The sequence below is a fragment of the Phacochoerus africanus genome, chromosome 2 (assembly GCF_016906955.1).
Source record: "Phacochoerus africanus isolate WHEZ1 chromosome 2, ROS_Pafr_v1, whole genome shotgun sequence".
Taxonomy (NCBI): domain Eukaryota; kingdom Metazoa; phylum Chordata; class Mammalia; order Artiodactyla; family Suidae; genus Phacochoerus; species Phacochoerus africanus.
This window is the reverse complement of record NC_062545.1, coordinates 9465487-9487343: the sequence shown is the minus strand read 5'-3', so window position 1 is coordinate 9487343 and position 21857 is coordinate 9465487. Positions and strand designations below refer to the sequence as shown.

At 47.0% G+C, this 21857-nt stretch overlaps 1 protein-coding gene across 4 annotated transcripts in view; it reads left to right on the top strand.

Annotated features, from left to right (window-relative positions):
• Positions 1 to 21857, top strand: part of ZDHHC14 (zinc finger DHHC-type palmitoyltransferase 14) — a 265769-nt gene that overhangs the window by 147564 nt on the left and 96348 nt on the right. For all 4 annotated transcript variants that reach the window (XM_047769852.1, XM_047769851.1, XM_047769850.1 and 1 more), the window contains exon 2: positions 7307 to 7467. In XM_047769852.1, coding sequence (XP_047625808.1) covers positions 7307 to 7467 — 161 coding nt within the window. The remainder of the gene's footprint in view (positions 1 to 7306; positions 7468 to 21857) is intronic.

Below are 21857 nucleotides of genomic sequence, written 5' to 3'. Positions count from 1 at the left end.
TCTGTGTATAAAGAATAGTTATTCTTGGGAGTTTGCGTTGTGGCTCAGTGGGTTACAAACCCGACTGGTATCCATGAGGATGTGGGTTTGATCCCTGGCCCTGCTCAGTGGGTTAAGGATCCAGTGTTGCCACGGTCTGTGGTGTAGGTTGCAGATGCAGTTTGGATCTGGCGTTGCTGTGGCTGTGGTGTAGGCCAACAGCTGTAGCTCTGATTCAACCCCTAGCCTGGGAACCTCCATATGCCACAGGTGTGGCTCTTAAAAAAAAAAAAAAGAATAGTTATTTTTGTGTTTATGCTTTCATATGTACAAGACAGAACAAAAATGTCAGCCAAAGGTCATGTTGTAGTTAGGGCTTGTGGGCTACGATTAACAGAATAATTTTCTATCCATTTGCAGGCTAAATATTAAAAGATGAATTGTTTTGATACGGAAAAAGAGTCCCTTTTTGTTCCAAAATCCGCTTCGTTTTCATGTGTCTCTTACATCTTGTTAATATTATTTTGTTTTGTTTCTGTTTTTAAGTAAAGCTAACCTTCCCCCAAAGAATGTCCTGTGGAGAAACAGAGACCTAGCTACCCAATAATGAAATCCAGAGTTCCCATCTGAAGTGTTTAAGAAATTAATTTAGTCCCAGGATTTTCATATAAGGAATCAGTTTTGCTGTAAATAAATTCTGACCCGAAAGCCAGTCTCTAAATACAGAATTAATGAGAGTATTGATTCTGGAATGTCAGTATCTGTTTGATGGCAAAATAACTTTGTCATAATTAATGACATAATACATTCATTGTATGGACTCAGATAATATAGTGTGCAGAAAATAGTTCCACCCTTCATATATAAACATCAAAATACAAATAATTATTTCTCCTAAAGATCTAAGAAGATTGCTATTAAGAACCGAAAAAAATCCCCTCTAATCTCTTGGCAGTGCTGTATTTTCTGATTATTACCTGGAAGGACCTTTCTTTACCCCTGATGTACAGTGAATTGGCAGTTTGTAGTAGGTACTTAATCATCATATGCAAAGGCAAACAGCTCAAGGCTTTTCATCATGATAGCATTTGTTTTCATCTAGTGCTAAATTAGCTCATTTCTTTTACGTTAAGGAAATGCGTCCTTTCAGATTCTGGTTTTTTTCATGTCATTTCCCCATTGAGCTTTATGAAGACTAAGATGTCCATAGCCTGTTATCCACACAGCCCCGGGTTGTATGTAGGTCACAAGTCTTCAGACAGAGAGGGGACTCCATTTGGTGTTTATACCTCTGGCAGCTGCATCATCACCTTGTAGCAAATCCAGGCCCTTCCGGGGAGGAGTCTTTCTCATCACAGACGGCACTCGGAATTGGAGAGGCCATCCACAGCGGCGCAGAAAGACCAAGGAGCCATTTTCAAGTTGTCTGAGCTCGGGCTAAGAATTTTCCTCGCCACGCACAGCTCTTCAGCTATCACGTCGTGCCAGTTGCTGTGGGTTGGCTGAGAGTTTCCCATCAGCCCCGCCTCCAGGTCTGGTGATCACTATCCTGGGCTGGGTCTGCTTATTGCCGTGTCTTTACCAGCAGGACTGCAGATGCTCTCGGCTTTTTCTGAGCAGCAGTTTGAAGATGTCTGTGTCAAACTGATCTCATTGTTTTCTTGGAGGCCTAAATCCTGCTGCCTTTATAGGGAGCAATGGCCAAGACTGCAAAGAGAAACTCAGTGTTGTCCTTTGTCATACAGAGGCTAGGAGGACAGGCGACTGTCGTAGAGCATCTAGGGTTATGCAAAGTTGTACCAACACACGTGCTTCATCTGCTAGAACTTTAGAGTGCGATGCACACACTCAGCTCAGTGTATGCAGTCCTGCCTTTTCTCAGTGGGGGAAGCATCCTGAACAGGGCAGATCCTTAGCAGCTGTTTGAAGGATGTTGAGGACCTAGCAAGCCTAGAAGGTAGAGAAGTGTGTTCTGTTCACGGGTACATTGTTGATGTTGAGAGTATGGCTGACGTGACTTTCCTTCTCTTTTCTGTGCCACTGTAAAATTCAGTGAATGGTTCCCATTCATTCAGTTACTGACGAGCATTTATCAAATACCTACCATGTGTGGGTCCTCGTGCCTAGTGCTGTGAAGGACACAGGCTGACCAGGGCCCAGTCTCACCTTCCAGGACTTCCAGTCCAGTGAGGTTTATGAGGCATGTCCACAAACAGCCATAAATACCATCACGAGGAGCAAACAGAGTTCGGAAAAAGAAGCCAGCTCTTCTGCTGGGGAGTGAGCCAAGAAACTCTTTTCACCAAGTCTTTATGGGAACTTGAAAGTTGGGGTGGCTTTAACAAGCTGAGATGGGCGTGAGGTGTTCCAAACACAAGGGCTTGGTCGCAGGCACCTGTCTGGGAAGGCCAGAGGTCAGGGTAGCTGTCTGCGTATGCCTGCAGAGGGGGTGTTGGGATGAAAAGGATAGACCGGAGACCAGGCACTGCCAGAGAAGGAGCTTGAACTTGATGTGGCAGGAGAAGGGGAGTCATTGCTGGCTTTTGGGCAGAGCCGTGGGTAACAGAGCTGGCAGCGTGGCTGGGGCAGCAGAGGACTGAGATGGCTGTTCTGTTGCCCCCAGGCGAGAAGCAGAGAGCTGAGGGATCTGGTGCCGTGCTCCTCAGGTTCCTGATAGGAAGGAAATGGGGGGCACAGCGGAGTGGAAGGCTGGGCCTTAAGGCAGGAGGAAGACTGCCTTCTCTCTGCTCAGGAAGAGGGAGTGAGGGTGATGGTACCCGAGGGGCTTGCACTTGGGCTCCTGAAGGGGAGAGGGTCAGATTCGAACATCTGGTAGACCCAGAGAGCACAAGGCCACCTTGTAACAGAGCTTTCAAGTCAGTGCCTCCTGCCCCCCCCCCCCACCCATGTCCTTTCTTCTCTGGCCACAGAGGGGCCAGAAACTGCACTTGGCCAGTGGGGGAGGCAGAGGAGGTTTAACCCAGAACCAAGTTAGAAGTTTCCATCAGTAATTGGGATTGTCCCAGTTTTAGTTGCTTAATGAGACTGCCTGCCACTTAAAGTGACTGAAGGGCTTCTTGTTACCTTCATCTCATGACCAGAAAAGTCAGGATCCACCTGTGTTTTCACACAGGGGCAGGAGCAGCTTTAAAAGTGAGACCGAAAAAGTTGTTTCAGATCCACGTGGGATTCCTCTGTGTTCGACAACCAGTTACAGTTAAAAGGAACCTGGGCCGGTGGTAGGCATTTACCCGTCAACTAGATTCTTCGTCTTTCTCCTTTCCTGGATGAGGTCTAAGGAAATTCATGGACACTCAAGTCCATTAAACCACAATGCCTTGTCCCTGCAATGAGAATGTGCCATGGGTCAGAAAACTTAAGGGAGAGACATGGGCCTCTGATTGTGAGTCTCAGATGTTAGCATGGGTAGCAGACAGCCTTGCTGCGGGGTGGAGAGAGGCGGGCAGGGTGATGGGATCCCTCTAGAGCCATCAGCCTGGAGAAGCCAGTGGCTCTTAAGGATCACAGCCCCGCATACAGCGTACATGGGACAACTAGAAACCGTTTAGGATGTCTGTGGCTTCCTCGTGACCAGTGTCTTGCTCTGAGGAGGCAAATCTCTGCGGCTTTGAGCAGGTGAACTTTGAGGTCACCTGAGTTACATTTCCAACCCCAAAGGGAAAACCAAATACACTGTAACCTAAGATGTACAAAAATCACCCTCACGGGAGGGTTCTGACAGCACCGAAGTATCCGTCCTTGGAGAAGCCAAGTGGAGCCAAATATATCCCATCCCTAAACGCCCAAGTTGGATCCCATCCTTCCGACGGGTCTGTCCAGGGCATGTTGTCCACCTGTGACCCCAGTGCCACTACCAGTGGCTTCCTCCTCAGACTCATTAACAGTGAGAAAGAGGACAAAAGTTGGTCTGTTTTGTTCTCTGCCTTTATTCAAACAGGCATTCTTCTGTTGAATTCTGAACTCAAATTCTGGAAAAATTCTCTTCTACACAATTGATCATTTTTCCTAACCATTCCATTAAAAAAATCCACTTAGAGTAGATTCTTTTATACTAAAAATATATTTCAATCCCGCATTGCTATGGCTGTGGCAGAGGCCAGCAGCTACAGCTCCAATTCGACCCCTAGCCTGGGAACTTCCATGTTCCATAAGTGCGGCCCTAAAAAGATTAAAACATATATACGTACACATATATACATATATACACACATATGTATAAGGCAGATACCTATGAATTGAAATTTATTAGTATCAGGGTCAATTTTACGCCTTCAGTATGAACTATGATTCTTTCTCTTTTTTTTGTCTTTCTTTTCAAATTTATTGCAAACCTCCGGGGTGCTGGCTAGCACTTCACAAATGTTGTTCCTTTTAATTCTCACAATGACCCCATGAAAGGAGGTACAATGCCTAGGAGGACCCAGGAAGTGGGGGTTAGGCATGGTCCCGAGGTCACATAGTTACATGTAAGGTAGAACTGAAATGGGAGCCCCAGATCCATGACTCCCCACTACACCTCCTGCACAGCTGAGAGCACCGATCTGGGAGTCAGGCCATCTGGGCTTGAATCCAAGCTCTGCCTTAGCCTAACTGTGTGAGTGTGGACCACCCCACATCCTCCTGGAGGATAGTAAAATTGGGGTGACTGTGGCACCCACCTCAGAGGGCCGCTGGATGATGAATTAATCTCTGATATCATTTAGATGAGCGCCTGACACTCGCATAGTGTTCATGTCCGTGTTATTGCTGTTATTTTTTTTTTTTTACCACTGCACTTTGAGAGCTTCTGGTTTGACGGTGGTGTGTGGAGGGAAACTGAGGGTATGGGGGAACACCTGTGAGCTTTGGCCCCGATGGTGCCCGGCTGTCTTTATTTCTGAGGGTGGTACCTGCGCACATTTTCAAGGCTTAATGCAACTTCACGTTGCTTTTTATCTGACAATAAGAGTAACAAAGATGATGTCATATTTTATGACACAGATATGTTTTAATGATCTCCTAGAGTTTGAGTTCCTTGATATGAGCTCCAAGTTTCCAAGCTGGTGTCGCCATCTGAGGCTTAATCAGTAGACTTGCAGCAATTGATATTTATCACCAGCCCTTCACACAGCAGCTTCACATCACAGACCAAACGTGCCCCAGTCGACATGATAGGCATGCCCTGAAAAGGCGTGGATTTCCGCAGCCCACAGCACTGCGCCATATCCAAGAGCTGGGATACGGCCCCAAACAAACATGTCAGTGCCATATTAAGTGGGATTTTTTTTTTTTTTTTTTTGCTATTTCTTGGGCCGCTCCCACGGCATATGGAGGTTCCCAGGCTAGGGGCTGAATCGGAGCTGTAGCCGCCGGCCTAGGCCAGAGCCACAGCAACGCTGATCCAAGCCACGTCTGCAACCTACACCACAGCTCATGGCAATGCTGGATCGTTAACCCACTGAGCAAGGGCAGGGACTGAACCCGCAACCTCATGGTTCCTAGTCGGATTCGTTAACCACTGCGCCATGACGGGAACTCCATTAAGTGGGATTTTGATTGTCCCTTTATACTGAATCTCTAAAGGGGAGGTGGTCATTTCCTGACCACCTCTATTCTCTACGTGTGTCAAGTTGAAATGCATGTTCTGGGTTAGGCGGTAAAGCCCAGGCCCACAGGAAAGGGAAGCACCCCGAGTGGCATCATCTTTTCAGTTGTTCTTTCTGGTTGTCAGAACCAGTAGATCTCTATTGCGGGAAAATATTTAATTTGAAGCTTTTCAGTACCTAAAATCACAAAAGCAAATTTGTAAAGAAAAACCGGAAGCCCACAAAAGGTATTAATTACATTAGGATTTGTCTGAAAACACTCTAAGAAAAGCAATGATTGTCCACCTGCCTGGCAGGAAATCTTATCTGGTCAGATGTGGGGATGCTCCTCCCTCTTCTTTAAGTTGCTGGAAAGTCTCTGGGTTTCTGCGGAGCAGGGAATTCAGGACAAGTCCTTGGTCTTTGGTTCCCATAACTGTTCCACATAGACCTGAGCATCCAGCCTCTTGAAGATTAGAGGCTCTAACATGTCTGATGCTGGTCTCAGCAAAGGGAATCATGGCCTTGCCAGCATCCCCTTGCCATCGCATCAGAGACCTCACCACCTCCCTGCAGGTACCGCAGAGGAGGGAGGTGCTGGCCTCCAACACCCCAGGACTGAGCCCCTGCTCACCTCCTGAGCAAGGGTTTCCAGCCCTTTCTTAGGTTCCCTCTCCTGGTCTGGTCTTGGGTATCTGGAAGCCCCCCCGCCCCCCTGAGCCCATGAGAGAGACCATCTAGGAGGTGCTTTCCACTGTGAATGTTACAATCCCGTGATTCTGTGTTGCGTTCCTCGATGCCTGTGGTGTTACTGAATGTGGGGACAACAGATTGACCATGGTCATTGCCGGTCCCATCCTTTACTCGGCTCCAGACGCGGAACTGGTTTTCACTCTGCCCCTCACGGCCTCTGCGGAGTCAAGGGGCAACGATGGTGGGCCAGGGTGTGGTGCTTAACGCTGCCCTGGGTCCTGGCTCCCGAGCTGGCTGTCTCAGGGGCACCTCTCCCGGCCTCATCACAGTCCCTGCTGCGTGTCAGTTCATTCACTGAAGGACAGTGAAGGGGTTTCATAGAATTGACTGCGGCCATGTTCATCCATTGGTAGCTCAAATGCCTTCTGGAAGACCATAAAAGTATTATAGTCCAGCTGCTTAAATCCTTTTAATCCTCTTGGGAAACTGCAAGTTCATTTCCATAGCTCATTAACCTCTTTTGGATAGATTAGCTCCAACTATTGAAAAATGGTTTCTGCCTTTTGAGGGTGGCTTGTGGTTCTCTGTTTTGTGTCCCGAGTTGTCTGACTCAGGGAGGAAAGGCGGGTCTGATGAAGACAGCCCCAAGCTGGTCTCTTCCTATGTTGCGCAATCCCAGGGCTGGGTGGAAAATCACATAATTCCTGCACTGTGTTTACCGCACAAAGGGCCAAGCGCTGTGCATCCTACATTGATTGTACAAGCAGATTATTTTAATTTCTCTGCCAAAGTCTTCCCCGTGTAGCCCAGTGGGAGGAGAGGGCCTGGATTGTTGTAGCTGAGAAGGAGGGTTAAATTGTCCGTGAGAGAGAATTGCAGACCTCCCCAAATGTAAATGCTTAACGAAGATGAATTTTTAATGGAAATCAATTTTGTTTCTCCAAAAAGCCTTCGGTGTCTTGGAAAATACAGACTGCTTACTGTTGATGACTGACACTGTATTTCCTTTCTTTCTCTCCTCCCCTCCTGCCCTCCCCACCTGCTGGCAGCTGCCCGTATCTAGCAGTGAAAATCACCCCCGCCATCCCCGTGGTTGGTGGCATCCTATTCTTCTTTGTGATGGGGACCTTGCTGCGCACCAGTTTCAGTGACCCCGGAGTCCTTCCGCGAGCCACGCCTGATGAAGCTGCCGACCTGGAAAGGCAAATAGGTAACCCCGAAGGCCCACCCTCAGCCCCCGGTCACTTCCCACCTGTGCTCGGCCCCAGAGCGCGAGGACAGGCCGCGCAGGGGCAGGGCGCTGGACAGTGCGGCGTCCCCGGGAGGAGTCCCGGAAGCCTTCCTTCACCTGGCCGCAGGATGACCTGAGTAGGAGGTGGGATGGAAGGTGGTCCGAGGTAAGGCCCAGAGACTGGTGCTCTGGAGGCGGGCTGGCGGTGCCACCAGGCAGTCCATCCCGCCCAGCTCTTCGAGGCCCTAGTATCTGAGGTTGCTCTGAGAAGGAGCCTTGTTGGGAAACCTGTAGTTCTCATTGGCTGCTCTTTATGTCTGTTTATTCTCATCATAGCTTAACTCTAGGTTCCATACTGTCAACCTGTCTTAGTTTATCCAGCCTGGGCGCCAGCATTTCCTTTATTAAGGCAGAACAAAAATATGTATTTCTGATACATGTTGAGATAAATGGCTTTATTTTTCCTTAGATATTGGAAATCCTAGGATAAAACATTTACAGCAATCCATTTTAAAGATATTAAAACCAATCCCAATCTCTCATGCAATGAACAGTTTAAGTCCTTTTTTAATTAAAAAGAGAGCTTCCTCTTGCTCTTAAATGTTGCCTTTGGGAATTTGTAGCTTTGCCATGGTACAGTGAAAATTTGACAGGCATGGCAGGGGGCTGTGATGACTCAGTATGAAGATGAAGTTTAGGCATGAGAAATCATTTGACAGAAATAGTTCTCTCTCAGTGTTCCTCCTACTCCCATGGGCTTCTCTTCCCAGCTGATTCAGTCAAAAGACCCCCACTTTCCATCACAGAAAGAGATACAGTTGTGGGTCTTGATAGACAGCATCTACTCTGATGTGCCTCCCCAAGTGCTAAAACACAGCTGTGTCCTTTGAGCATCTGCCTCCATCCTTCATCCCTGTCACCTGGGAGGGGAGCAGTAAATGGACTGATCATGGGAGTATATGTGGGTTGTCTGCTAGGCTGCAGCCTTTTTGTATCCTGAGGTAGGGAAGTAGGAGACAAGCTCTTTCTTGGCTACCACATATTGAGATGTGAACACTAGGTATGTATTCATAATTCAGAGCCTACGTTTATAGCTTATTAGCAATTCATAAAGGACGTCCATAACGATCAATGAATTGGATCACATCCCAGTAAGTATGTGAGGAAAACTGTCTTATTATGCCCATTTTACAAATAAGAGAACAAAGCCCCAAAGAGGTTAAATGGAAGAAAATGGCAGAGCCAGAGCTCAACCCAGCCCTCCTGGTCTTAGTCCTCGTTCTTTGAGGGCTCTCGTGCTGTAGGGGAGAGAAAGAGATCAGGCTACTTCTAGGGGTAGCCCTGGGCCCAAAGAAACTTGCGTAATCAATGCCCGCATCACATGAGCACACAGCTCGAGACTCCACTCAGGTAGTATGCAGACAGCCCAGCTCCCCACACTGGCTGTTAAGCATTTTCCTGCTGTGATCCTGTTTTCTGTTCTCAACTCCCATCAGTGCTAGAAGCATCTGCAGAATCAGCAAGATCAGGAACTGGTTTTTTTTGCCTTCCTTACAAAGTGAATAATAGAGTGCCATTGGAACATTATTATAAGGGCAGATTCTAAGAGGCACAGAGTTTCTGTTATTAATATTGAAGAAGTTGAATGATTCACTAAAGTACAGTTTTTAAACTATTTCATTCTTTTTCTTTTCTTTTCCTAAAATCGATAACCTCAGAGTAGTATTTTTCAGCATAGGCATTTTAACAAAACCAGCTCAGCCCTCATGCCCCCTCCCCCAAAGCCAGATTCTATGAGAGAACTGGATGGGGTAAACCGTGAAACCAAATTTTGTTCCCTGTGAAGGAGAGAAAAGGGGCTTTAGAGACAGGGCTTTGGCAGAAATGAGTGGCCTGGCACATCCTTCCCCAAAAGACAAGCGTAAGACTAAATAGTCAGAAACAGTAATCTCATGGCTCTGGGATTCAGCTCAACCGAGGAGCTGTTATGCATGGAAAACTGATGGACTCTGGGCAAGAACAGTGGGTGTCTGTGGCCCTCTCTCCCCGGGGCTGTTCTGATCCCCAACCTGCTTTCCTGAGGTGAGGTGCTTCTACCTGGACAGACTAACCCGGAAAACCAGCAGCCTCCCCGGCTGCCAGACTGACCTGATTTGGGGTGGAGCATGGAAAAAAAACAGAAACTGAAGCTTTCACCTGAAGAAACTAGAAGAATAAGAGCAAACTAAACATGAAGCAAGCACTGGAAGGGAGTATTAAAGATGAGGATGGAGGTCGGTGAGACAGAGTCAGAGAAGGACAGCAAAGCAGTGACCCTAAAGGTCCTTCTTTGAGAAAACCAGCAAAATGGACAAACCTGTGACCAACCTCTCCTGACCCCCCCCCCCGGCCCCGCAAAAAAAACAGACAGACAGAGACGGTGCAGATTACCAAAATCAGGAGGGAGAGCAGGGGCAGAAATTAAAAGGATTTTAACTTTATGCCACAGATGAGACAACTTAGATGAATGGACAAATTCTTAGAAAGCCACAATTAGAAAAAAAAAAAAAAAGACTCAGGAAGACATCAAAAGTCTGAAAAAAACAAATAGCAAGTAAAGAAACTGATTGTTCATATTAGAGAGAATCCTTACCTCACATCGTACACAAAATTTAACTCAAAATGGGTCATAGGAGTTCCCGTCCTGCTGCAACGGAAACGAATCCGACTAGGAACCATGAGGTTGCGGGTTTGATCCCTGGCCTCGCTCAGTGGGTTAAGGATCTGGCATCGCCGTGACCTTCGGTGTAGGTCACAGACGCGGCTTGGCTCTGGCGTTGCTGCGGCTGTGGTGTAGGCCAGCAGATATAGCTCCAATTAGACCCCTAGCCTGGGAACCTCCATATGCCATGAGTGCAGCCTTAAAAAGCAAAACAGAACAAAACAAAACAAACCAACCAACCAGCCAAACCAAAATGGATCATAGGCCTAAATATAAGAGCTAAAATGAAAAAACTTTGGAAGGAAGCATAGAGAAAATTTCCCTGACCTTGTGTTAGGCAGAGAGAAAGCATGATCTGTAAAAGAAAAAGATAATAAATTGAATTTCACACAGCTTTAGAAGACACCATGTGGAAAATGAAAAGACAAGCTATAGACTGGGAGAAAATATTCACAAATTGTATATCTGATAAAATATCTTTTACTTATATCTAGAACATACTAAGATCTCTTACAACTCAGTAATAAGACAAACAACCCAGTTTTAAGTGGGTGAAGGATTAAACAGTCATTTCTCCAAAGAAGATAGATAAATGGTCAAAAGAAGGTACGCGAATGGTCAATAAGCACATGAAAAGACGCTTCGACACCATTAGTTTTAGGGGGCGTGCAGGCCAAAACCATGGTGAAGTACCACTTGGCACCCACTAAAATGGCTCCAACTGAAAAAATGACAGTGGTAGTGAGGAGATGGAGAAACTGGACCCCTCATGCGACAGACGGGCGTGTAAAAGGGTACAGCCACTCTAGAAAGCACTTCCTCAAAACTCCTCAAGAAGTTAACGTTACCATGGGACCCAGCAGTTCTGCTCCTAAGCGTGTACCTGGGAGAGAGGAAAACACATGTCCTTCCTTGTAGGCGCGTTGTACCTAAGAGCCCCAAACTGGAAACAGCCTCGATGGGCCAGTGGATGGATGAGCCAGACGTGCCCAGTCCACACGGTGGAATTCTGTTCAGCAGTAAAACGGAGCAAAGTGTTGACACGGGCTTCAATGTGGAAAAGCCAGATCCGAAAGAAAGAAGCCAGATACGAAGACTCTGTTTTGTGTGGTCCGTGTGTGTGAAATCCCCGGAAAGGGCACATTTTTGGAGACAGAGGGATCGCCTGGGCTGGGTGTAGGACTGAGCGCTGACCACATACGGAGGCGAGAGAACTTGGAGGGGCGAAAACGGTCTGAAACTGGATTGTGGGGATGATTGCACAATCTAATAAATGTACCAGAAATCATTGTCCTGGCACCTCCAGTGCGCGGCTGTTACGGTAGGTCATTTATACCCCAATAAAGCTGTCAAAAGTAAAAAGGAGGAAGAGGGGAAAAGAGAGGAGGGCGGAGGACAAGGAAGTCCTGCTCGGCCCCCAGTCCTGTGACTTTAGGCTGGCTGTGCACGTTCAAACCTCAGCCTGCCATGTTCTTAACTGTAAAATGGGAATAAGGCCCTATATCCCGTGAGGTTCTTGTCAGGATGAGCTCACACATGGTAAAATGTTTAAAGAAAAATTCTCCTCTTTTCCCCTTCAGTTCTCTCTTCTCCTTCTTCAAACACAGATTCCCATAAAGAGAGACACTATATGTGATAGAAATACATGGCAGAGCTGGTGCTACTGCTCTCTAATGCGTCCTCCCATGTATTACTTGCATGTGGAAGATAAGATTATAGTTCAATGAAGTCTTAGCACATTTGTTTCATGCTCTGTTTATCTAACACTTTTTTTTTTTTCTTTTCTTTCGGGGCCGCACCCACGGCATACGGAGGTTCCCAGGCTAGGGGTCGAATCTGAACTGTAGCCACTGGCCTACACCACAGCCACAGCAACACCAGATCTGAGCCACATCTGCGACCTACACCATAGCTCACAGCAACCCCGGATCCTCAACCCATTGAGGGAGGCCAGGGATTGAACCTGTGTCCTCATGGATGCTAGTCAGATTCATTTCCCGCTGAGCCACGAGGGGAACTCCTACCTAGCACATTTATTTCCTTGTCTAAAGAAGGAAAAGGGAAAGATTAGATTTGGAACTCTTTATTGCTAGAATTATTAATTCCAGTTATCCATTGTTTTTTCTCTGTGTATAGAAGCCCATGATAGCCACTTGAAACCAGCCATCTGAGGAATTGGTTGAAGGTTTGCCAGCTTCCCCGTCTTCTGATTTCTGGAGAGGAGTGGGTGGGAGAGGGAGACTGGGTCTCAGAGTCTGTTCCAAATCTCAGGAAACGCCTCACTCGGCTTTCTTCTGCAAGAACTTTCCCATAACTTGTGTTGCAGCTAAAAAATACAGCAAAGAATGGCAGCAGGGGTCCGGGGAGGTCCCGAGGGGGTCGCTGGAGTCCTGCTGGGAAACTACGGTTTTGGAGCCTCCGTTCTTTCAGTTCACTCAGGGCTGATCAGATAACTAAGCAAGTGACTCGGGCTTAGGAAAAAACATTATGATACTGCAGTGGGAGGCTCCAAGCATTTCATTTCAATCACAGATGGACCTTTCCTGGGAGCAACAGCGGGCAAAGAGGCAGGTCAAGAGCAAGGCTAGGTACTTAGGAAACTCTCTCCCACTGTCACGGTCACCCCAACACCAAATGCATGATCTCGTGGCTTCTTGCTGAGGGTGCAGTCAAATCAAAGGAAGCCGAGTGGCCTTTAAACAGTTCACCTGCACTGTGGCAGAATCGCAAGAAGTGCTGCCCCGTGCTCAACACGTCACTGGTGGCCACTGTGTGCTGGACATGCCCACGTGTGCGCACCTCCTCCCATCTCTGCTCTGACTCCCCGTCTCTGTCCTCCCCCTCCTCCGTTTCTTCTTTCCTCCTCTTTCTCTCTCCCACACTCCTTTGGTCAAATTTTCAACCTCCAGGAATTTTTCTTGTAGGTCACAGAACCAATCACCATTTCTAAGACTAAAGTTTATCTTTCATTACTTCCTAAAGCATCCTTGGGCTGCATATCCCCTAGCTCAGCTGGCTAGGAAGCAGACGCCGGCCTGGTCAGCAGCCCAGTTCTACACCCTGCCCCAGGGAGCCCAATTCCTGGGGAGAAATCTGTGGAAACAGGATACTTTCACCACCACTGTGACTTGCTACTTCTTTCCGCAAAAACGTTTTAATTCTATGTTTAAGAGTAGTCCAATTTAATTGGAATTTTAATAACACTGATGGATTTTTGTTGAAGAAAATACTTTCTGAGAACACCCTTAAGTCAATTTAAGATCTTAATCAATTTTCTCTATTGTAAAGCTATACTATCCACTTCTTTCCCATTTCCATTTTTATGCTACCAAAATTATTTTTATTGGAGTGGTTTCTTTCCTGCATAAAATGTATAACTAAGGGTTTTTATTTAATTGGTTTTTTTTTACATTATTAAAGTTGGCATTATGAATGTTCTTACAGAACTATTATTTCTACGAAGACAAATGTTCCTTGTGACTTAATTTTTTACTCTCTGACTTTTTAAAGCCATTATTGGCTTTCTTGTGTGTTATTTCTACTGATAATAGGCACCATAAAATTGCTTTAAAAATTGATGGTTTTTTTTTTTTTTTGCTTTATAATTAGTCTTTCGGCTGTGACCTTTTCCGTGCATCCCGTGTGCTATATCCATAACCACACTTGAATATGCAAGAAAAAAACAAAAGGCATTGAAGGTGGTTAATTAGATTTGGTTTTGCGAGTTTTCTTTTCAGAATGTGACATTTTCTGACTGTTTCTCCAGTTCTTATTTGCGTCTCCCTACTTGCCTCCAGAATTACCACCGTTTGTCCTCTGTATAATTTTGCTTGCAGCATGGTCATTTTAGCACCTCGGTTCCTGCTAGAACAGGAACTTTGTCCCGAAATGAATCACACCACCTCTGCGGGATTCCGTCCAGCCTTTACCCTTCTCTCGCCACCCCCCGCCCCACCTACTTTCTGTCCTGTTCTTTCTAGAGTTGTTATCATGCCACTTCGTTCCCACTTGGACTTTCATGCATTCGCTTAAGCATTTCCCTGAGTCCACCGAATAAAATATTCTCTTCACTTTTCCTGTAGAAAAACTGGTTTATTGGTCTATGATGAAAGGTAGAATAATATTAATAGCTATTTTCATTAAGTTCTTCTCTTGTGCCAGGCATTATGCTAAGCTCTTTCCATGTATGATCTCAGCTAGACTCCCACCAGCCACTCCATGATGTTTAGACACTACTAATGTTCCTTTTTTATGTATGAGAAGTTGGTGCTCAGAAAGGAAAATAATTTACCAAGGCATCTGGTCAAAGCTGGGAGTCAAATGCAGGTCCATCTGCCACGACACCCTGTGCTCTTAACAGCCCCTGGTACTACTGCCCATCTTGTTGTCCTGAGGGAAGATTTCTGAGACCCTGGTAGCACGTTCCTTGGCCCATAAGTTATACTCTCTCTCCCCCTAGACTGTCAGCATCATCGGGCCCTCCAGCTTCCCTGTCACACTGGCTGGGTCTCCCCTTCATATCCACGGCTCAGAAATAGAGACCCATGGAGTTCCCGTTGTGGCTCAGAGGGCCCGACATTGTCTCTGTAAGAATGCGGGTTTGATCCCTGGCCTCACTCAGTGGGTTAAGGATCCAGCATTGCTGCAGCGTAGGTCGAAGATGCAGCTCGGATCCAGTGTTGCCATGGCTGTGGCACAGGCCGGCAGCTGCAGCTCTGATTCGACCCCTAGCCCAGGAACTTCCACATGCCCCGATGCAGCTGTAAAAAGAAAAAGAGAGAGAGCGAGCAAGAAAAAGTAAAGGAATAGAGACCCATGTCCAGCACACTGTGGCTAGTGGGCCTCATTCTCAAATCCTGGGCCCAGAAAAAGGACTACAGGGCAGTTCCAGACACTCAGACACCCCTCTTGGAGCAGCCTTTCCAATGTGTAGGTGTTCCGTAATGCTGGTGAGGAGTTAAAGGAAAGGGGGATGGGGTGTCCTGCCACATCTGAAAAACCTTCTGCTTTTGAAGAAAATGGCATACTAGGATTTTTTTTTTTTTTTTAAGTGGATTCCTTGTTTGGGGGAAAATGCCAGAATCATCTAGTGTGTGCTGATGCCAGGCAAGGTTAGGCAGAGTGCCTCCCACAGACACACACGGTGGCTGCTCAGAATGTCAAAATTCATGATTGTCTCTTTAAAAAAAAAAATCACAGCCGGGGAGTGCTGGAAACCAGATGTCACAGAGAATTATGGTATTTGGGGAAATACCACAAGGTCCTGAAGGGTCTGGTTCTGAGGGAAGGAAGGAGCTGAAGATTTTGTTTTTCCAAAGGATTTGAAAGGATAGGTTTGTTTCATCCGGGATATTCATTGAAGCCTCTGGTATTTCTTCTTCCCGTAGAAATAGCGACTCTTGGGGAGGTATGGTGTGTTGGAACCGAGGCTAGTTTCTGATAAAAACATATTTACTTGTTTGTGCAGTTGGGACATTTTACTGTGTGATGGGTGGAGGGGAGAATTATAATCCTCTCTTCTGGGGGTTACCCTTAACGGAACCAGTTTCGCAGTCCTGATAAAGTTGTGTGTGGTGAGCTGTATTTCCTTCTTCCTATAGGAGAAGTGAGACCCGGGCCAGGTGGCTGTTTAACTGGCTGAGATCACACTTTCATGCTCCCACAACTCGGAGCCTAGGAATCTAAATTCCTAAATCCGCGTAGGTATTTTAGTGACCTCTGGATTCCTCATCCTGAATCTCCTGGGTGTCTGTCTCACTGATATATGTGTATATACGTACAGACTGGATGCTCTTCTATAGAACTGATGAATTCTTCCTGAAAAGCAGTGGTACCTCCCGAACACAGTCTTTAAAGAGTTCGTGTTTAATCAGCAAACTAACAACATGGAGCAAAGCTGACATGCTTTAGTTTTTTTAAAAAGTGCTCTGATTGTAATCATTTCTCATGTACAAGGCCACGAAAAGGGGAAGGATGTAGAAAGAAGCAGGGTGAGGAAAAGGCCAACTTCGAGGGAACAGAGGAAGCCAGATGCTGCGGGAGGGGAAGTGAAGGATCAAGTGGCATGAAAGGGATGGGAAATTGGGACCACGTGGTTCAAAAATGTGGCCAAAGAAAAGAGTCAGGCAGGGTCTGGAGCATGGTAACAGAAATTAGAGGCCCACCTGCACCCAGTCAGGGGCACTAAGACAAGACCTTTCAGAGCCCACCTCCCTGACTGCAGGCGGGCAGGTGCGCTGCGGTCTCTGAGTCGTAGGGCATTCCAGCTTAAAGGGGCCTCAGTAAGCATCCAGACCATCCTAGGCAACTCCCTTAGTTTAAAGGCGAGGAAAATGAGGCACGGAGAGAGACAGGTATACATCTGCCCAACTCACGCAGAGCAAATCTGCCACAGAGCTGGGACTCCGGTCCTGGGGGTCTGACTCCGTGTCCAGGTACTGTTATTCTCCTTTGATGTTTTTGGTTCTGAAACTGAATTCCTCAATCCTTGCCACTCAAAGTGAGGTCCATGGAAGCGCACCATCAACATCCCCTGGGAGCTTGGTAGACCTGCAGGACCTCAGCCCCCAGCCCTCCTGCTGAATCAGAACCTGTTTTAAACCAGACACAGGTGATTGATGTGACAGCTGAGAACCTCGGCCCTCATGCCTTTCCACTTCCACTTCGGACCCGTGCCCGAACCCGTGACCTTCCTCTCCTCTTTAAGCTCTGGGGACTGTCATATTTTCAGGAGCTCGGCTAACTACGTCTTCATTTACCTGGAGCCTTCAGTGTAATAACCTCCCTGCCGCATCTCAGAGTGGCATCTCATTCTTTATTATTGCGTGGTAATAACAACTGTATCAATACATTCCCTTTAGATGGTGCTTTGCAGATTTCAAAGCCCACTGATATTTTTATTATCAGTTAAACATGTGGCTGCGAGCACCAGTTCTGTCACTAAGCTGATTGAGCCTGCATCTCAACTTTTCCACTTGATCTATAACCCTGGGAAGTTTTAACTTCTCTGGACCCTAATTTTAATGCATATAAAATAGACTCACTGAGTGCAAAGATCCATTCCAGTGTTATTCTGATTCTAGCAATAAACCCTTCTTCCTCCTTTGCTTGACCTTGACAGTCCAGGCACCTAAATACTTTAGAAGGTTAAACCTATTCGACTACCTAAACCGAAGGAATGATGTATCTGTTAATAATTTTAGAATGCAAAGCTACATGCACACCCATGTAAATTCAACAAGTAAACTGTAGTTGCTGCAAAATAAGTGAGCTATTTAATGACTCACGGAATATTACTCTCATCGATTCTTTTACTGGTATTCTGGGAACATGAAGCAGGATGATGAAACAATAGCTCTTTGAGTGAGGGAATGAGTCAGCAGGTCAATAAGTTTTAGAGGGAAGTCAGAGATAAGGCATTTTATCCAAGAATCGTCAGGGCTTGTTGGGAAAAACAGGCTCTGGAGCCGGGATCTGGCTGCACCGGGTGTGCTGGGCGGGAGGAGGAGGGAGGCGAGAGAAGGGCGGTGTTTTGAGAGAAATGGTGCTGGGCAGCTCCGGAGGAGGTTCATCAGAAGAGTGCGCAGGCTCTTTGCCCTGGGAAGTGGGAAGCATTTTCTTCTTACAAGTATAGAGGAGCATGAAAGGCGGCCCAGGAATAAAAGGAAACAAAAGCCTCCAGGAGGAGGGAGGAAATGGACGGGCCAGGAGGCGTGGGGGTGCTGGCTGGGAGGAGGCGGGAGAGGCTGAGCAGGTGCAGGTCCGGGAAGGGATTACCTGCCACGCTGGGTGCCAGTGATGATTTGGGAACAAGTGATGATTTGGTCAGAGATACAGCAGGTCTTCCTTGAACTTTCCTCAGAGGAGTTTTTTTCTTTTTTTTCTTTTTTTCTTAAACAGCCCTGGAGTCATCCACATACAGCTTCATAGTAAACCTCGGCATGTTTTGTGGCTGGAGCCTAAACTTAGGGTCCAATTGAACTGAGAGCCACTTGCCAAACAACCCATTCTTTCGCGTCTCTGTTTATCCCTCACCTGTCAGATGCCCGTGTGTCCTTCATGAGCCCACACACCCTGTGAGCATCGGAACTTTATCAACGTGATATCTTTGGGGTCTGTGACAGCAACGAAACTATGCTGCAAATCACCGCCTGAAACGGTGATATAATCCTTCCAGTGCACTGTTGCTTTCCACATGCCCTTTCTTCCTCCTTTGGCATTTAATGCTGTAGTGCAGGGGTGTACAGCCAGGTTTGGGAAGGGCTGTGCCTCTCTTCCCACCCATGTCCTAGAAAACTCTAAGTTAGGGGAGATAAATCAACTCTTATTTTTGTTTCCTATTGGTAGGTTCTGAGACTCAGCCTCGTCTGAGAACACGAGTAGGCTAATGCCTGCTGTGTAGTCCAAAGTTTGTGATGGGCATTAGCACTTAGAGGCCAGAAGTTACATGAAAGAGGACAGAGAAGGGATGAGGTGTTCTAGGTGGAAGAATGGCGGGGTTATCCAGGGAGGGATATGGAGATTCCCAGGTTAGGGGTCGAATCAGAGATGCAGCTGCCGACCTACACCACAGCCACAGCAACGCGGGATCTGAGCCATGTCTGTGACCTACACCACAGCTCACGGCAACCCCAGATCCTTAACCCACTGATCGAGGCCAGGGATTGAACCCACATCCTCATAGAGACATCGGGTCCTTAACTTGCTGAGCCACAGCAGGAACGCCGCAAAGTATAGTCTTAACAAGTTTCTTCTGTTTGTTTCTATCAATGTAATTGTGATGTTATAAACAACAGAGTCATCTGAAATACCTAAACAGACTCATTTTTATTGGTAATTATTATGGTCAAACTCCATGCTATTTGGTTAGGCCACTAGTTCTTAAACTTGATCATGTCCCAGAATCACCTGAAAGGCCTATTACAACAGACTGCTGGGCCCACCTCTAGAGTTTCTGAGTCAGTAGGTCTGGAGTGGGGCCTGATGCTGTGCACTTCTGACAAGTTCCCAGGAGGTGCTGGTGAGGCCGGTCTGGAGGCCACTCCTTGAGAACCACTGGGTTAGAGAGGCAGTTTCTGCGTAGAGACCCCCACCTTTTCTGCAGCCCGTACGTCTGAAGGCAGAGTCAAGCATGCCTGAAGAGTTGAACAGCCGCCAGACTCATGCCTCTCAAAGGGGATTCGCTGGGGAATGGGCAGCTTCCTTTCCTGTGGTCTGTTTTCTAAGATACACATATAGCGACCCCAGTGAGAAATTTAAGAACTGTCCTGGGGACTGAGTGAGCTGCTGTGGACTCGCCTGAGGTAAGCATCCCATGTTCATGCTTTGGAGCCACTGTTACTGGTCATGGCCAAGGTAACCCCTCTCCGTGTGGATCCTCAGGACGGGGTCACTGTCATTTAACACTTGTCCCAGATGTCTAGAGCTCACCCTTGGGCTGGGATGAGAGTTCCCAGGGTAATCAAAGCCTTTGAGTACCACGTACTAGCAGAGGGATGTTGAAAATTTTACTCCTGGTGCCTCGTAGGAGAAGTGTGCCTTTTCTTTCCCATCAAAGGATTGCTGATACCTAAAGCCAGCTGGAGCTGTTGTCTGGCTATTGGGACTGTCCTCCGTGTGTGTGTGTGTGTGTGTGTGTGTGTGTGTGTGTGTGTGTGTGTGGTCAAGAGCTGCTCCAAAGCCAAAGATCCAGCAGGAGGACACGCAAGGCATGTATTATTTCACAAGATGTACATCTTCTGTGCTCACTCAGGGAGGATGGGTCCACTTGGGAGGGTAAGAGTTGGGCCATCACAGGTGTCCGTGAGGCCAGAACTTTCTGACTGGATCCTGGTAACACTCCTTTTGTCATACAGTTGATTCGAATTTTGAAGTTACCCAGAGAAGAGGCTCGCTTGAAAGGTGGCTTCTGATCCTTAATTAGTTTGTTTTTAGTTTGTGTGATTTGACCATGATCCAGGCTCATCTTGCTGAACTTGGAATGTCGTCTGAGCCTCGTCTAAAAGGACAACTCTCGGAGTTCCCATTGTTTAACGGTTAACGAACCTGACTAGGATCCATGAGGACTTGGGTTCGATCCCTGGCCTCTCTCAGTGGGTTAAGAATCCAGCATTGCTGTGAGCTGTGGTGTAGGTCGCAGACTTGGCTGGATCCAATGTTGCTGTGGCTGTGGCGTAGGCCGGCAGCTACAGCTGCCATTGGACCTCTAGCCTGGGAACCACTATATGTCATGGGTGCGGCCCTAAAAAGAAAGAAAAGAAAAAAAAAAAAGGACAACTCTTACCAAGACCTTTTATCTAATTATTATTATGAATTCCACCTGCTGTGTATGCACGCCTGTTTAATAGGTTGGAATTCTAGGCTTTTCCAGCCAGCGAGTAAAGCATGGCCACCTGGGACGGGCTGCCCCCTGTTTTCTGCTGTGATGCTGGTCCCCTCTCTGCAGAATGAGACAAGAGGGCCTGTGGCTGCCTCCACCTTTCCTCAGCATCCTCACCTTGGGCAGGAGTGGGTTAAGGGCTTGGTCACCTGTGCTGCACATAAGCCCCCGTCCAGTTATGGGTGCGGCCACCAGAGGTACGAGCGATGGTCCTTTCTTCCGCATTATCATCTTTTCAGGAAGGACCTGTGACAGGCTAGGAGACAGCTGCCGGCTGTTCCACTTCCCTGCGTGCTGTTCATCTGTGCCTTAAACGACTAGACATCAGTTTTAGCACTGGTGTACCTTCCTCATTGCTGCCGCTGTCCTAGAAAAAAAGAAAGGCACGGATTCTCTTTAATGCAGATGAGGAGGTTTTGCTGTCATGTATGATAGAAATCCCATGAAAACCAACAAAAAGGCCAAATTCTAAGAAAAGAACGCAGAGATGAAAGTGGTCTCGAGCAGGTCATGTGTGTCGTTGCGGCTGGTCTGACAGGAAGCTGTCTGACCCCCGCCCCCACCCCCTCCTGCAGTTGGACACACTTTGGTTGGGTGACTGTTGGGTGACTGCAAAGAGACATCTGCATTTTTCTCTCAACGAGCACAGGATGCTTCTAACATTTATGTGGCTATTTTTTATCTTGTGATGACATATCCCAGACAGATAATGAAAAATATTCCTGGCTGGCTGTTTAGTTAGAAAATTAATCATTATCAGTGAATCTATTTTAAGCATGGCACTATCTTAAGTACTATGGAAGAATCAAAAGAAATCTAGCTGGCGGCTAGCATATACGAGTGGAAACACTACAGGCTTTCTTTAAAAAAAAATATATATATATATTTATATATACTTTCTCACAGGTCTGGAGGCTAGAAGTCAGCTGGTTTGGTTTCTCCTGAGGCCTCTCTCCTTGGCTCGCAGAAGGCGGAGAAATCTTTTAAAACAGTAACAGCAACAACAAACAGAGGGGCCTCCGCGAGGGTAGATGGTATAAAGGGTTTATAGTCTTTGCACTGTGTCAGTTTGAGGAAGAGCGTTCTTTGTGGTGGGGGCTGTCCTGTGTTTGCCAGATGTTTAGCCACCTACCCCCCCCTTTACCCATTAGATGCCACTAGCAGCCCTCTGTCCCAATTGTGACAATAAAATTATCTCCTGGCAGTGCCAAGTTTCCCCTGGGAGGTCACATCACCCCGAGGTGAGAAACTGAATTTGTGAGGCCAGGGGGACCCATAAGCCTTGGAGAG